The sequence below is a fragment of the Suillus plorans genome (genome assembly GCF_016647745.1).
Source record: "Suillus plorans strain S12 chromosome Unknown HD556scaffold_9, whole genome shotgun sequence".
Lineage (NCBI taxonomy): Eukaryota > Fungi > Basidiomycota > Agaricomycetes > Boletales > Suillaceae > Suillus > Suillus plorans.
In genome coordinates, this window is record NW_024537393.1 from 90,602 (window position 1) to 107,022 (window position 16,421).

Sequence of the window (16,421 nt, forward strand, 5' to 3'; positions counted from 1 at the left end):
ATGGATCTCCCTGCAGAAGAGGAGCAGCCGTTGTATTCTCAGCGACCTGAGTGGGCCGATGTCGTTCCCTTAGAACAGTACGAAAGTGTCGCCCCTCTTGCGCCCATCTTTTATACGGATGAATGTTCGTGAGCAAACCGGTTTGTCTGCAAACCCTCACTCAATGCAACGATCGGATGGCATCTATTAGACAGAGATGCCACGAACTACTTCAGAGGGATCGTCAAGAGCGGTGAGATGAGCCCAAGGGTGTTGGAGCTCACGGAGAACATAATTCGGCAGAATCCTGGACACTACTCTGCATGGTGAGTGTAGGACTTGCTTTATCACGCACTTGCAGTCGAACACAGGTGACGTTTCCATGTGCGATTAGGCAGTACAGGTACAAAACACTTATGGCATTGAAGTCTCCCCTCGACGATGAGCTTCAGCTGATGGATGAACTTGCGATCAAGCATCTCAAGACATACCAAGTCTGGCATCATCGCAGGCTGCTCGTGCAGCAGACCCGCAATCCCGGCCCTGAGCTCGAGTTCATCGCTAACTCGTTGCAAGTTGATACGAAGAACTACCACACGTGGTCGTACAGACAGTGGATCCTCGCGTACTTCAATGACGACGCGTTATGGAGCCATGAGCTGGATTTCGTGGAGAGCATGCTTGAAAGTGACGTGAGGAATAACTCTGCATGGCATCACAGATTCTTCGTCGTCTTTCAATCTGGGGTACGAAATGGGGATGAAGACAGAGATGCGGTTGTCCGGCGGGAGCTTGCGTAAGTCCTAATTTGAGTGATGTGGATTCCTGGAGCATTAACAAGATGTACAACAGATTCGTGAAGGAGCGAATTGCAATTGCACCGAATAATGCATCTGCGTGGAATTACCTGCGCGGGATGCTTGATCATGCTAAAATTCCTTATTGCGAACTTCAAGCATTCGTGCTGCCTTATTCTCTGCCCCAACCTCCTTTAGGTACACCCCCTGAGGTTGTTGATCTTGAGAGTCCTCTTCCTTCGAAGAATTCACAACTGCCCTGCGTCGCTGCTGTTGAATTCATGGCTGATATTCACGAGGCAGCAGGGGGTGATGACTTGGTGACAGCCACTGAGGTGGGATACGTACTTCACGAACTTGGCAAATACCTGACCTATCGTAGCTTTGGAAATCTCTGGCAAATGAGCACGATACTATACGCAAAAGGTAGGTCACTAATTAAGCACTCTATGGTACATACCTCACTGATTACTTTGTAGATACTGGGAATACAGGATCACGGAATCCTTGAAGACCAAATCAGCTGGTGACGGCTGACGGATGCCCACCTTAGCACATCATCAGAATTCTTTTCTTTTACGTCGATCAGGTAAACAGGGCATCATCAAATACTATGTGTGGTTTTCGTTGGTTTTGCATCTCCTCCACTAATCAAACAAACTGGACCCTGCTGTTTAAAGTATTTCAAGGAGCCTGTCCAAATAATGATATCAATAAATGCGCCTGGAATCAAAGCTGTTCACTGAGCGCTAGTTTATACGTTCTAATTCAGGAGGTTGGTACTTTTCCTCTACCATGTTCGAGAACCTCTGCTTCTGCCACCGCAATTAATTCGTCACTGTGTGCCTTCTTTGCACTTCCCAGTCATCCTTTCGTATCACCGCAGGCTGTGTCGGCAGGGGACGGAGCTCATCGCGGTCCACAATTGTGGACCTGCTCCTGCCCTGATAGACACCAAGACCGCTGGATAAAGGTGAGGATATCGTCATATCGAGCAAGAAACTTGAAGTCTGGAATTTACACGGTGTAACGACTTACATTGACACTATGACAGGCTTTTGATGTTTATAGTTCCGCGGCTGCAGTATTTCTCACTCATGCATCAAATCACTATCCTGACGAGTGGAAATGTTTATATTAGAAACGAAGAAAGAACATCTACGGCATATCGTTAGGTACGTGTTAAACAGAGGTTGTAGAACGTATGCTCGGTGAAACGACATCGTACGGAAAGGATTGTTAGACATGTGCAGCGATGAGACGGAGAATGAAAGAGGGATGCAGACTCGGGCGAAAGGTGTTGCAGTACGTACGATGCATATCAAGGATGCAGCGAAATGTGCAATCATTTTCAAGCTGATTAACTTAGCAATCGACTAAGTATTGTGCCATGAACGACAGCATCAATGCCAAGACAGAAACATGACTTACTGTAAGCACGTCTCAGCTCCTCGAGATCCAGTATATTGTCGATAGCAACACAATATTTTTCAGTGCAATCCTGTTACAGTAAAGTGCGTGTCATAGGTTGAGTCCTGCATGCATGCAAAGCAAACTCACACTTTTCCATGTGCATGCATCAGAGCAGCACTGGGAGTCGTCATCGCAAGACTTGCCAACGGCAAGACAAGTATCGTTGGAAGTAGCTAGGGTTGTACTGATGTACATAGATGCTGTCAAAGCAGCCACGACGGCGAGCGATGCTAGATGCATGAGTTCAAGTTATAGGAGGTGATATGAGATGGGTCCGAGGGGCTTTCGAGTAACGCCGATGGGGAAGAACTTCAGCCTGACGACATGCTTGTATGTCCTGAAAACCTTTATAAACATTCGGGAAATATATAAAAGATACGAATGTGGTAGCCTAGGAATTGACGACCATTCGGATAATGTGATGATGTGGCTTTAGACGAGCAGTTCGGGTCCGCCTAAGACTTTCTTAGAAGAAATGACTATCTTCCTTCGTCTGCACAGGTTTGTCTAGGGGGCGACCTACCGCGACATTGATAATTAAACTCTTCGAGTTGCCAGTTTAGACAGGGATCAGTAAAAATGACCCATATTTCCGTCCAATTTTATGCACAAGCTGGACTTGTTGGCCAGGCGTTTTAGGTTTGCGAATTGAGAATATTCTTTGACCTACCAAATGTTCGGGGAAGGTCGTCTCAAACCACCACATTGGTCCACAAATGCCTCATCATGGTTGAACAAGAACATTCGTATTTCTTAGAAGTAACTTCGAAGTTCATTGTGCCGTACAACGTGACAATTATGCTCAGTCTTAGTTGGAAAAACCGAGAGGAAAATGATATCGTACAGAAGGGAACGTGGACGAAGCGTCTCCAGAAGTGCTAAGTTGTGCGTGTAAAATGGATGTGTGTATCGATCTCGTTCTTCTGTGGAGGGGTATCTCAAGAGCCAGTAAATATGTGCCAGTACATTGACCAATCTCAGCTGCAACTAGCTGAAAATTATTATGCCACATAAGCAACATCACCAATACAGAGATATAAATATGGCTTACCCTCGAGCTGCCTCTTTTTTCCTGGGCTTTCCGGACCTTCCGGACCTTCGGTTTCTCCTTGGTCAACAGCACAATATTTGTTAGTGCAATCCTTTTATAATCCGCAAGTGAGTGAGTACTGGACATAATCCTGGACATAAAGCAAACCCACAGTTGTATACGTGCACGAGTTAGAGCAGCAGTCAGGGTCATCATCGCAAGTCTGGCTAATGGCCTTACATGTCGTGGTGAAAACAGCTGGTGTCGCACTGACAGATATAGATGCTGTCCAAGCAACTATGATGGCGATCAAGGATAAACGCATTATTTGCAGGCGATATTAGATAGGTCCCTCTTGAATAGTAAGTCTGAGATGAGGAGACAGGCAGCATGCTTTTATGTCCTGTAAACATTCTGAAAGCGAACAAAGGATGGGTAATAGGAATCGTTCGTCGGCTGTGACTGGCACGTATGGGTGGATTCTGATGCGTCGGGACTACGTTTTTATGAAAGTGTGAGCTCACTGAAGGCGGTTCGAATACTTGATACGACTTCTGAGGCGAGCAGCTCGGGTCCGCGCAATAATTCAGTACTTCTGTAGTCACGGTTGGACCTTGCACGACTCTTTAAGTTGCTACTCGGGTCGTACCGCAGTACGTATAGATCTGTGCGCGACGCGCGTGCAGTTTTTCCACACATGCTGGAGTTGGCGGCCTTGGAAGTTGGCAAACTGTGAAAATCTCAATATTAGAAGTAACGTACCCACTGAAGTCCCCGTTCGTGCTTCTTTCAACTTGGAGTTGCGGAAGAATTCATAAATACGTGATGTGACACTGCTGTCACTGGCTCATTAGTAGTTCCGAAGCTCGCCATGTATTTACTCTATGTATAGGCGAAGGAATACAGCAGGTTCGTGAAGCTAACCATCTCTTCGGGCGATTGTATGCACCTGTTCACATGGTCAACACAACCGGATAGGCTGGTGATTGATACCTTGTCAGCATGTTATCATCACCCATGCTCCGAGTGATCCTGTCGGTGACAAAAAATCACTATCTTCCAATTTCATAGCATCCCTTATCAATATTTTGATGAGCGAAAAAGGCTCGTGCTAGAGGAAGAACTACGTATCGCTAGGTACCGATACTATACAAATGTAGTAGCAACTATGTCACATCAGTCCTAGTTGGAAAGACTGAGTCCAATATCGTATGGATATGATTACTTGTTGAGCGTGTGGGCTGAGACAAAACGAAAGGGGAACGCAAACGAAATGGGTATCGAGAAGTGATCGTGTGTAAGATAGATACGTATGTGTATCGATCTCGTTCTATTGAAGGGTATCCAAGAAGCGGTAAAACCTGTCCGAGGGCCATGATCATATTGATCAACTCAGCAATCAACTATGAATTGTGCCATGAACAACAACATCGATATGGAGGCAGAAGCATGACTCACTCTCACGACGTGCCAGCTCCCCGCTAAGTATGGAGTCGTCATCAACACAAGTTTTCACGCTGCAATCCTATTACAAACCACAAAAGGTGAGTCACGAGCCTGGGTCTTAGATGCAAAGAAACCTCACGGATGTATACGCGCACGCATCGGAGCAACAGTCAGAGCCTTGCTGGCAATACTTGCCAACGGCACGACATGATCTGCTGAAAACAGATGGGGTTGCGCTGACATACATAAATGTCGTCAAAGCAACCAAGACGGTGAGGAAGGAAAAATGCATTGGTCGTGTGAGGCAAGATGGAATCTGGCTGAAGGCTCTGATATGGGGAGAAAGAATGCAAGCTTTTATGTCTTGAGAGCCTTGATAAATATTCTGGAAAGGAACAAAGGATAGGGTAATAGTCATTGTTCGTCGGCTCTGTGACTAGCGCATATGAGTTCTAATTGTCAAGGTTAGGTATTTTATGAAAGTGTGAGCTCACTGTTAATGGTTCGAAAGGTGGAGTGTATGGCTTCAAGCAAACAGTTCGAATCCAATGACAGATCAGCATCATGGCATACGCAATTAAGTTGAACGCTTTAGATTCATCAAGTTGTCGCTGTACATATGGATCGCATAAAATGAAATGATCCACGCCGTTATGCGCGACGCATGTCAAGTGTTTCCATTCGAGTGTCTCCACATACTGGTGTTTGATGTTGGCGAACTGTAAAATATTCAACGTAAGTATATACTTCGCGTTGATTATGACTGATAGGCGATGATCCGTTACGATTCAGAAGCTCATCATGACTGCATCGGCTTTCCTAGAATACAAAGTGTTTGGCAGGTTGAAATTCTTTTTCTCAAAAGCCTGCCACTTTCCTCATCAGCGCTGCAGATATTATGAGAGTTCTAACGGCCATATAAGCAAACCAAAATCAGAAACATAGGTAAAAAGATCGAAGACACTTACTGCAACACAGGAATTGATACTACTGTTGAGCAGTCCGCATCGCAGCGGTAGCGTTCACTATCCGCTCTATGAACGCGCTTTGGCCATGCTATTCGAGATATTTATATCATCATTTGGAGAGACTGGAATATTATATTTGTACTTGTAAGTGGTAGGAATCGGAAGTTGGACTGCATCGCAGTTTAAATTCTAAACATCACACCTTGTTGACACCAACACGGTCTTCGCCGCCGGCGCGCCTGACGCCGACATTCAGCCTGAGAGCAGTTCTGTAGCCATTCCCATGATGGCACTGTATATTGTATATCCTCCACCTTGGCGAAAATAACACTTTCGTTCTAGCCCGACATGCGACTGCGAAGAGCATTCACAATGTTCTTGAAATTCACGCTTCCGCTGGCGTTCATCATAGGTTACACAGTATACTATCTCTATGAGCCGCATGGGAGCATCGGCCTCGTATTCCATCAACGAGCATGGATACAGCGCGAATTACTTCCATTGTCCCCACTTGCAGGATGTTTCGAGCCCGAGCGCATCAGCACACTGTACAACATCAGTGACGCCGTGTATGGCGGGAAACGGTTTGAGGTTCAGGCAGGTGTACCATTGCGGATGGGTATGGACTGCTACGAGTTAGCAGGAATAGTAAGATTTGCAGAAGGGGAACGAAAGGCAGAGGAACGGTATATCCCACCAGAGGAGCGAGCACAGTTCCACGCATATTGGCGTGTCGATCTTGCACCCCTCGGTGAGAGACAAGAATACATGCTGAAGTCATTCTTCGCTACGCAAGACCTTCCTCGCTCTCGTCTAATCCTTTGGTCAAATGGCGACCTATCACTCAATCCAATCGTGCAAAAGTATCTCGAACTGTTTCCTAGCTCATTCACACTTCAGATAGTGGATATACCTGAATTAGCCAAGGGCACGGCAATGGAGAACCACCACTTACTCAATCTCGAGGACAAGAAAGCATGGGTGGACGGTGACCTCGTCCGCTTACTTGTCATCTGGGCGTACGGCGGCGCTTGGATAGACGTGGACATGCTCCTAACCCGAGACCTCTCTCCATTGCTTGAGCACGAATTTGTAACGCAATGGGACTGCTACGGTAATCTAATAATCAACCCTTTTTCGTCCACTAATCCACAAGTTTCCTCAGACAAGATTTACCAACCGTTCAACGGTGCACTTATGCACTTCCGCAAGCACTCGCCTTACCTCTGTGAAGCCTTCCATCTCATGGCACACAGCACTCCCCCGCGTTCTCCGAGTACTGATTGGGGCTCAGTCCTTTACCATAGGTTATGGCGGCGCCTCCTCAACGAATCCATACCCCCCTTCAAAATTTTACCGTTCTGCTTCTCCGACCCTCTGGTATGTCGACTCGATAACAGAGCGCCAGATCCGTTTGAGCCTGATCGCATAGACGGGAAGTGGACTGGCAGACCTGGGGAGGGGCTTGAGGAGGGTGGAGCGCTAGATAGGGCGCTAGGAAAGATATTTGCCGTGCATTTGCATAATAGATGGGATCAAGCCTTTCCCAAGGGCGGCTGGGTGAACCGACTGTTGTTGAGGAGGCACGAGGAGGAGATGGAGAGGAAGGTGCGAACAAATGGTAATTTCTGATATTGTGACCTGCTAGCTTAGAGATTGGCTGTAAGTCCTGACAGGTAAACTTTCGAGTTTCAGAATGGCACTCCGCCGGACAACAAAGCGATAGTAGAGTGAGTGGTTTGTGTTCTGTTCGAGCGACCAGAACAAGGGTGGCTATAAGATTATCATCTGCACTTGGATGAACATGAAGGTTGCTGGTAAGACTTTCGAAAATGGAAATGATGGAACAAGGAGTTGACTCATGAACACATCTGTGTATGAAAAGTCGTCCACGAGAGAAGGACATCGTTACGGTGCGTTGCGGGAGTTTTGACTGATTGTCAATGGAAGATACTTCCATATTCCCGGAGGCAACAAGAATGAAGAACATGTCCTCTTGTGATGGAGCGTAGTCGCTGAAACCGTATCGAAAGAAAGACTGAACTGTCATATCCCTTAATTTTTAGCCGACAAAAGTGATTGAACTAGTAACCCATCTTGAATTGCTAGTCCTACATTTGTATACTAAGTAAGGCGTTGTCCGCGTTTGCGATGACAGCCAGACGTAGCACACCGAGGAGCTTCTGCCCTTGTCATTGTTCCCGACTTTACCATCACAAACTGGGCACCAAAGTAACGAGTAGTACCGTTCTACGGGCAAGCGACGGCTCGGGACGTGATCATTCGATATGAGTTGTTCCATCCCTCCGACCGAAAGGGCAATGTAATTCACGATCATTGAACCTTCGCGCAATCCCTGGGATTTGATCAATATTTGGTGGCCAATATCATTCTTGTCGAGTCCTTCCAGGAATGGTTGTGAGGGTAGCGTGCATTTCAGTTAGAATTCAACGTGTTGCCGTGCAGCGTCATACAGTCTAAGTCGTTTGCGACGTGTAATAGCTAGTGAGTAGCACGTCCACTTCCGAGGATCCCATTGAGTTCATTTGGAAGTAAGCAGGGGTGGGCAGTGAGCACAGTGAGATGGATACATCTGTTCACTCACCTTTTGTACCCGCACTACTAGCAGGTCGTACGAGTCAAGAAATGACAGTGTATGATACAAAAGCTCTGGTGGAAGTTGCACTAGTGTTTTGGCCCGCATGATCTGGCACTAATACGAAACCCATAATATCATGAACAAGCAAATGAGCAAGTCGAGGTTTCAGTTGACTGAGACTAACAAAAGGCTCCGATCTGCACAATAATGAAAGCGCACGTGGAATTCCATTTTTGGTGTGTGAAGTAGCCTCATGCTCTGAGAGCAGAGGACTGAATTGACAAGAACAAGACCGATGTCTTCCAACGGCGCATCCATCACCCGGATTGACTCGAGATCCCCAGTCCACGCCAGACCATTTTCTCCCATTAATCACGTCGTAAATGTGGATGGTCGCTCATCTCTGGACAGCGAACGCAGCTCCACGTCTTCTCCCGTAGTTGGCATCAATGGACATTTCCGTGCCCTCGTGGACGAGGAGGGCTTGGACCCCGTCGAGAAGCTGAAGAGAGAACTCGAACGCGAGAGAGACGAGAAAGATAACCTTGCTGCACAGTATCGTAACCTCTTAGCCAAACTCACGACGATGCGTACAAGCCTAGGCAATAAGCTGCAACAGGATGCTGTACGTTTCTATTGGAGTATCTACTACTTTTTGCTACCCTAACAAACTATGCATTAGGAAGAACTCGATAGGAGGGAACAACTTGTTCAGCATCTTACGGCTCAGAATGAGGATCTGGTTTCCACAGTCGAGACTTTGAAAGCCGAGCTCATCGCATCTCATGAAGAAGCAGAACACAATTCAAAAGAGCTAGATACAATTCGGAGTCAGGTCCTGAACGAAAATGCGCAGGAAAGTCTTCTACGCGAACGTGAGCTTCGGGAGACTTTGAGTGAGCTTGAGCGATGCCGCATCGAACGTAGCGAATGGGAACGCGCCACAATGCAGGAGAAGATGTTGGGTGATGAAGCAAGATTAAACCTGGAGACGTTGAGGCGTGATCTGGAGATGGAACGCGAAGTCCGAGATCGAGAGTCAGTTGAGTTGGCCGCAGCACGGGAGACTGCGACTAACTTACAGTCAGTGCTAGAGGATTTTTCAGCATGTAAGCAATATCATGCATATTTTGTGCTCAAGTTCTCCATGCTGAAGCATTGACAGCCAAGGAACACGAACTTTCACAAGCTGTGAAGGACTACAGGTCTCAGCTTCATGATGTCAACATATCATTAACCGAATTCAAGCGACGAGCTCTAGACGCAGAGGTCCGCCTCGTGTTCTGATCGGTTATCTAACCAAGCTCAAATATCAGACAGGCCCAGCTTGACGAACTGAAAATCAATGCCTCGCGGACACAAGAGCTAGAACAGGACGTCAAGGAGAAGAATCTATTGATCGGCAAGCTGCGACACGAAGGTCTATTTTCATCATCACACATGTTGCCTAATATCAATCTTCTTTTCAGCCGTAATCATCAACGAACACCTTATGGAAGCCCTCCGTAGACTTCGGCGCAATTCATCGGACACGAATGTAGATCGGAGATTGGTCAACAATATTCTTCTATCATTTCTTTCCACTCCACGTGCCGATGCAAAACGCTTCGAAATGCTCACGCTCCTTGCATCTATTCTATCATGGACGGACGCCGAACGTGAAAAGGCAGGCCTCCAGCGTTCTTCGATAACCGCTTCACCTGGCCATTCATTCTGGGGACGTCCATCAAATATCGGGTCACCAAGTCAAAAGGCAGTTGATTTGGAAAGGACAGATGAGACCGAGGTAATACCACGAATTTTGTTGCTGCAACAGCAAGCTCACCGCTTTTCCGCTCTAGTCTTTTTCCCGCCTATGGGTAGAATATCTGCTCACAGAAGCAAATCAGGGCGAAACGCCCACAAGACAAACACGCTCGAACGCCTCAGTCCCAAACAGTCCTATGCACTCACCAAATATTCTCTCCTCGCCAACGGGGCTAAAGGGAACACGGCGCCTAGCATCATTCACTAGCGCAGCAAGCACGGCAAGCTTACCAAGCTTGGCGCTGCCGCCGTCCCGGAAGGGTAAGGAAAAGGAGGTCGTACCGTGACGTCTGCCGGTCGGACTTGCCGATGCGATGCCCGTCACTATCTGACTTTATTCCGTTTTTGCACGCTTGGACACTCAGTGTCATTTTTTGCTTCCCATGTTATTTAGGGCACGCGTTGCTACTGCCTTGTGGGAGATTATGCTTACCTCTGGTACAGTAGTATTAATAGCACCAACTCAAATGCGGCAAAGGAGGTCGATACGAAGGAGGTTTACGTGGTTGGAAAAAAGCATGAGACGTTCAAACATGCCGCTTATTGTTCCGCAAGATGATGAGTGAGCTTCTATAAAGCGACAACTCGGGATAGACCAGGGAGTTTAATATTGAAGATACTGACTACGAAATTACTGTAACTTATAAGAAGTGCACTTAGCCGTGGGTCTTTTATGAACAAAATTCTCCAAGGCAAGCTCAGTTTAATGCAAGAAGCATTTTGCGGGGGTCCTCGATGTAGTCGCGAACTTTGACTGTAAACGCCATCAGCACGCTAGGTGAGACCAGATGACAGGAAGAGTACGAACCCAAGAAGGTAACTGCCTCCCGACCATCGAGTAGTCTGTGGTCGTAGGTGAGGGCAACAACCATGATGGGTCGGATGACGATCTGGCCGTTAACTACGACAGGCCTGTCCTTGATCGCGTGCATGCCTAGCACAGCAGACTGTGGCAAGTTGATGATGGGCGTTCCATACAATGAGCCGAAGACACCGCCATTGGAACTGAATGCGCGGAATTAGTCTTGGTTTCGGTTGTTAATCAGAAAAGCTTACATGGTGAAGGTGCCTCCTGCCATGTCCTCGAGAGTTAACTTACCGTCCCTGGCCTTGGTGCCGAGAGCGGCAATCTCCTTCTCGATATCAACAAAGCCCATGCTCTCAGCATTCCTCACTACGGGAGTGACTAAGCCCTTCGGAGTCGCGACAGCAACACTGAGGTCGACGTAATCATGGTAGACAATCTCATCACCCTCAATGGACGCGTTTGCAGCAGGAATTTCCTTCAGTGCTAGCGCGCACGCACGAGCGAATGCGCTCATGAAGCCTAACTTGACGTCGTGTTCCTTGAGCACCTCATCTTTGTACTTCTTTCGCATCTCCATGAGAGACGACATGTCGATCTCATTGAAAGTTGTGAGCGAAGCGGCAGCGTTTTGAGACTCCTTCAAACGCTCAGCAATGCGCAGGCGCATACGGTTCATTTTGACCTAATGGATAGATGTACGTTAATATCCTTGCCGAAGGTGCAGCGATGAAATGTTTACCCTGGTCTCACCCCGGTTGCCTGGTGCCTTTGGCGCGGCGGGAGGTGCTTTTGACTTGACCTCCTTTGGTTTTGAGTCCTGCTTCACTTCCTTCTTGGACTCTTTAGGTCCCTCGGGAGGAATACCACCACTCTGTTTGTCGACACCTGAAGGTGCGGGAGGCTCCGACGTCGTCTTGTCCAATTGCTGGTCCTTAGGTTCTTCAGGGTCTACCTTCTTCTGTTCTTGAGCGGAGGGAGATGCTAGAAGAATGTGAATAAATGGTGTGTGATTAAAGACGTGGGACATACCACCACCTTCACCGGGTTCGATTATAAAGAGGTCCTGGCCGACGCTGACAGTATCCTCCTCCTTTGCGAGCAGCTCCACAATCTTCCCTGATTTAGGTGCGTTCACAGAAACATCGATCTACGGGAGAGGACGTTAGTATGTTGTTCGTGCGATGGAGGTGTAAATGAACTGCTACTCACTTTATCCGTCTCAATTGTCGCGACTTCCTCGTCAGCCTCGACGCTATCCCCAACCTGTTTTGACCAAGACCGAAGAGTACCTTCGGAGATGGACTCTGCCATCTGCGGCACTTTTACGGTCTCAGCTGTGAATGAGCAAGACGAACAGAGCACGTTTGAATGATCATGTTTCTTTGTTTAGATACGTCATAGAACTGACCTTGGAGAAGATGTGATGAATGGAACTGTGCGCGTCTCATTTGCGAGTCGGCGACCTTCCTAGACAGACAAGAAGGTGATCGTCCATTAGCTATGCTTCCAGCAGTGAAAAAAACACGCAGAAAACGCGCACCATCCTTTCGACAGCGATACAGCAGTGTCGCGGCATCGGGCATTTCTGCTTGCGAGAAAAGCACTACTGCGTGCTGCAGCGATAACCCGTTTCGACAGCATGTTCTATGGGTCAGATTAATGTGGTGGAAGATGTCCAGGAAATAAGAGTAATATGTTCCATGGCCCGGGAACCTGGAGTCTCATCGGCCATGGGTACGGAACAAATTGATGTAATATACATAGCCACAACAAACACTCCAGGGCGCCGATTCCTCTGCTTTTCTACTCTCAACTCACACATCCGATTTTTTTTTCAAGAGTTATCCGAGGTGTCCCCTTGTTTCGCACCGATAATGAGAAACAGTTCACTTTGACGCCCCCAGGCTGTCTTGCTTGACATGACTTTCGTGGTGCCTGAAAGAGGTGTTACATTGCAATGTTGATCATCAACTTGTGATCGACAACCTGGCAACAGCCCCAGGAAACATCAAACCAACGGAGCCACGATATCATTAGCTGCGGTGCTTGCGGGAGGATCATATGGAAAGCGGGAGTGATCAGCTTCGTATCAGCTTCGCTAAGCGTGTTTGTTTGGCTTTTACCTGTCAGACCCCCAACCACTGCTTGAGAGAGACTTAATATTAATGTTTCTAGTGATATATTCAAGATGTATTGCTTGTCAAATTGTGAGTCCTCCAATGGTTACCGATAGTAACTCAGGTGCTGATCGTACCTTAATGCAATGACAGCGCAATCTGTGACGGAATTCAAAACAACTCGAACGTTCAAGTTGACGAGTGCAGGATCGTGCTCCCAACATTATGACTGATCGTTCTCGGCGCACCAACCAGCATAAGCCATGTCGTGAGTGTTAAGCCTGAATCACTGCCAGTTTCACTTATTTTTGAGCGAGCATAGCTCCTGCCAGGGAAATACAAGATCCGGCTCAGTTTTATTTCAAGCTCAACATGAGTGATGTTGACATCGTGCACCACCTCAAAGACCATTATGACCAGGAGGAATATGGACTCAGGTTCGTGTCTTACATATGTCCAGTGCAACTACTTCAACTAATTTATCATGCTAGCGTTGTCAGCTTTCGTCGGATGCGAAATAGCTGGGGCTGGAAACGGACCAGGCAACAACAACATACTCTCGAGTCCATCGAACAGCATGTCCGGGAGATTCGACAACGATTTCCCCACCGAGGTGCCGAGGCCATCAGACGAGACCTGCGCCAGCAGTTCAGCTTTCACGTACCCCGGTGAGTTGCTGTCTACTTGCTAGTACTGTTCACTATAAATCGATGTTTGAACAGCGAACTGATCGCCAAGCTTCTCAAGATCACAGAGCCAACTGCTGTGGAAGCTAGGCGTCGTGGACGTCTCAAACGGAGGCGTTTTTGGTGTGCGGGGGTTAATGATGTCTGGCCCCAAGACCAGCACGACAAATGGCTGCGCTTTGGGTTATGGCTGCATATCAGCCTCGATCCATTCACCGGCTGGATTAATTGGCTGAAAGTTTGGTGGACCAACAAGAATCCACGCCTTATTGCTAGATACTACCTTGACTGTTGCCGAAAACTCGGAGGTATGTCACCAAGCCCCTCACATTGATCGGACATTGATCATGTCATTTTTTTTTTGTGATCTCAGCTGTACCTTTGATCACTCAGAGCGATCCAGGCTCCGAAAATTTTGCTGTTGCCAACGCACAAACAATGATTCGACACCGCCTAGATCCAGCACTCAACGGAACACTTCAGCACCGCTGGATGCGAAAGCACCAGAACATCAAGCCCGAAATCATGTGGTCTGTGCTTCGCAGGGACTTTGCTCCAGGTTTCGAGAATATCCTGGAGGAAGGTGTCACTAGGGGACTATATGACATTCACAACACGCTGCAAAAGTATGCATCACTTCCTTGCATATGTATTCACTGACAATCTCCATCTACTATCTACTAGCTACGTGTTCCGCTGGCTTGCAATTCCATGGCTCCAGGCTGAGCTTGATGCATGGGCTCATCGTAGAAACCATAACGCTCCCCGCAGGGACAAAAATAAGATTCTTCCTCACGGCATTCCAGCAATCATTCGTGCGAAACCTCACGAATTCAATTCACTTGACTTCAAAGTAAGTATGTCGTCCATGACTGCAGCTCAACACTACTTACTCTTCTCAAGGTTCCAGTGCCAAGTGCGCTCTTTGATGAGGTCGAAGCAATTTATGCTCCCTCTGATCATCCTGTCTTCGATCTTGTCCCACCTTCATTCGAGCAACGCGCACAATATCTCTATACCTCACTCGGCAACCCGCAAGTGTCGTCGGATTCATTCTGGAATGTATATCAGATGTTACTGGCGCAGTTCCTCGCAATTGAAGGTGAAGATGACCTGACAGTCCTGCTTTCGCAGGGAGTTACGGAACCTGAAGATGATGATGTTCTATTGCTTCCGAGCTTGCAGGACCTCCCTCGAAATGCTGGCTTAGTAGGACCTGCTGGCTATCAGTATATGGGAGGCATGGTGAACCCGCCAACACAAGCACTTCACGGTGTTCAGGACTGGGGATCACAAGGGGAGGATCAGGATGATGAAGATCAACCAGAGTTCGCAGAGTTCACGGATTCTGAGTCTGAGTCTGACAGCGGAAGAGACTGTAGCAGAAATGCCTAGATATACTTTTGGTAATACATTAAGGTTGTCGGCATCTCTCCACTGTAGTGCTGCTGCTGTTGAAGTGAGTCCAACTCGAGCTAAATTCGGTTCCTCAAAAATGACCAACAGCAACACTCCTCCACTGGAATGGAGCCCGCTCCCACGGAAGCTTTAAACTCCGCTGGGAGTGGTGTCACGGTCCTAGACTGGCGAAAAGACTTAGTACCATCTATGTACATGTATGAACGTATGACTTGTTCAGCTCCGAACTGGAGGCGATACATACAGTGCGGCTTGGAAGCTAGCAAAGATGCTGGTGGTGTGCACGATCTGGCTATTGCTGACTGGGCACGGACACGAATTCTTGATGGACACTGGTGTAGTCCTGCCGACCAGTGGTATGGCTACGCTCGACCAATTGGTGGAGGTGTCAGAGATCCTGGCGAGGAACCTGACTACGAGTCGGAAACTGACGACGATGAACCTCTTGAGAATGGACAGTCTCACCGCCGCATCAGAGATCACACACGACGAGCCCTGTTCTTTCTACGACAACGCTACATACCACGCCATCGCCTCCACCATCACATCCTGAGGAGAAGGAGCATGAGCCTACAACGACAACGGCAACAGCGCGGCCGAAACCGCCACAAGTTATCATCCCTATTCCTGTGTCACCGGTGTTAGACTCACCCAAGCTTTTACATCCTATCCCTTGTGTACCGGTTACGCTGGCCCATATGGCACAGTATAGTCTCGAAGCATTTAAACAGGTGAGTTCCATTCTGTAACGCGATGCTACCTCGTCCGAACCAACTACATTAGGTATGGCGCGAAGCATGTGCACCACTGTATCACTGCCGATGTTCCGTCTGCGAACGTGCTATGATCAAGGCAAATGTTGCCACATACCATCACACCCCAAATGCTGCTACTGGTGATCCCATTGAGGTCCCTCATACCTCAACGCCGCCGAAGCATCCTCGTAGAGACTCAGATCGTCCTGTTGACGACCGAGCGCGGCGCGGAGAGTATGTGGCACCAATCCCTACACCTCGCCAACGAAAGCGCTCCTCAGAAGAGCTGGATGTTGGCAACGACTCTCTGTCTAGATCTATATAGTGCATAGTGTGCCGACCGTGTGTCTACGACAGGAATGCCAAAGTAACTAGTCTTTTGAAATATCATCGCGAGTTCCCAGAACCATGCTCTTTTCACCAAAGTCATCACTTTCGTCATCAGACTCTGAGTCTCTCTCGCTGTCAGCAACTTCCTCTGGTGTCTTATAGAACAATGGGGGTATTGGACGAGACCAGTTACATGGCAATTTGAAAA

General features: G+C 47.9%; 6 protein-coding genes across 6 annotated transcripts; 4 read left to right on the plus strand and 2 right to left on the minus strand.

Moving 5' to 3' along the window:
* On the plus strand, window positions 1-1,313 carry HD556DRAFT_1430341 (uncharacterized protein; the record flags this gene model as incomplete). The annotated part of the gene is made up of 6 exons (XM_041304895.1): window positions 1-124; window positions 191-305; window positions 374-775; window positions 832-1,111; window positions 1,159-1,202; window positions 1,256-1,313. The coding sequence occupies 6 exons, from the start codon at window positions 1-3 to the stop codon at window positions 1,311-1,313; spliced, it is 1,023 nt and encodes a 340-aa protein (XP_041164193.1).
* Window positions 1,314-1,603: 290 nt separating this feature from the next.
* Window positions 1,604-2,681, minus strand: HD556DRAFT_1534129 (uncharacterized protein; the record flags this gene model as incomplete). The annotated part of the gene is made up of 4 exons (XM_041309558.1): window positions 2,337-2,681; window positions 2,208-2,277; window positions 1,815-1,831; window positions 1,604-1,786 (listed from the first exon to the last, which is right to left on the minus strand). Exons 1-4 carry the CDS (start codon window positions 2,487-2,489, stop codon window positions 1,604-1,606), a joined length of 423 nt encoding a protein of 140 aa, XP_041164194.1. The 5' UTR covers window positions 2,490-2,681.
* Window positions 2,682-6,065: 3,384 nt separating this feature from the next.
* On the plus strand, window positions 6,066-7,325 carry HD556DRAFT_1230733 (glycosyltransferase family 32 protein; the record flags this gene model as incomplete). Its single annotated transcript, XM_041297371.1, has 2 exons — window positions 6,066-6,807; window positions 6,859-7,325. The coding sequence occupies 2 exons, from the start codon at window positions 6,066-6,068 to the stop codon at window positions 7,323-7,325; spliced, it is 1,209 nt and encodes a 402-aa protein (XP_041164195.1).
* A 1,262-nt stretch (window positions 7,326-8,587) lies between these two features.
* On the plus strand, window positions 8,588-10,385 carry HD556DRAFT_1439071 (uncharacterized protein; the record flags this gene model as incomplete). Its single annotated transcript, XM_041305921.1, has 6 exons — window positions 8,588-8,917; window positions 8,975-9,401; window positions 9,458-9,561; window positions 9,613-9,712; window positions 9,762-10,078; window positions 10,134-10,385. 6 exons carry the CDS (start codon window positions 8,588-8,590, stop codon window positions 10,383-10,385), a joined length of 1,530 nt encoding a protein of 509 aa, XP_041164196.1.
* A 166-nt stretch (window positions 10,386-10,551) lies between these two features.
* Window positions 10,552-12,700, minus strand: HD556DRAFT_1020398 (uncharacterized protein). The gene is made up of 8 exons (XM_041295903.1): window positions 12,447-12,700; window positions 12,315-12,373; window positions 12,116-12,240; window positions 11,936-12,053; window positions 11,646-11,887; window positions 11,155-11,588; window positions 10,907-11,103; window positions 10,552-10,852 (listed from the first exon to the last, which is right to left on the minus strand). Exons 1-8 carry the CDS (start codon window positions 12,545-12,547, stop codon window positions 10,797-10,799), a joined length of 1,332 nt encoding a protein of 443 aa, XP_041164197.1. The 5' UTR covers window positions 12,548-12,700; the 3' UTR covers window positions 10,552-10,796.
* Window positions 12,701-13,395: 695 nt separating this feature from the next.
* On the plus strand, window positions 13,396-16,208 carry HD556DRAFT_1505427 (uncharacterized protein; the record flags this gene model as incomplete). Its single annotated transcript, XM_041309025.1, has 10 exons — window positions 13,396-13,460; window positions 13,515-13,691; window positions 13,746-14,017; window positions 14,083-14,335; window positions 14,394-14,562; window positions 14,613-15,067; window positions 15,129-15,168; window positions 15,216-15,586; window positions 15,622-15,859; window positions 15,912-16,208. 10 exons carry the CDS (start codon window positions 13,396-13,398, stop codon window positions 16,206-16,208), a joined length of 2,337 nt encoding a protein of 778 aa, XP_041164198.1.
* Window positions 16,209-16,421: the final 213 nt, after the last annotated feature.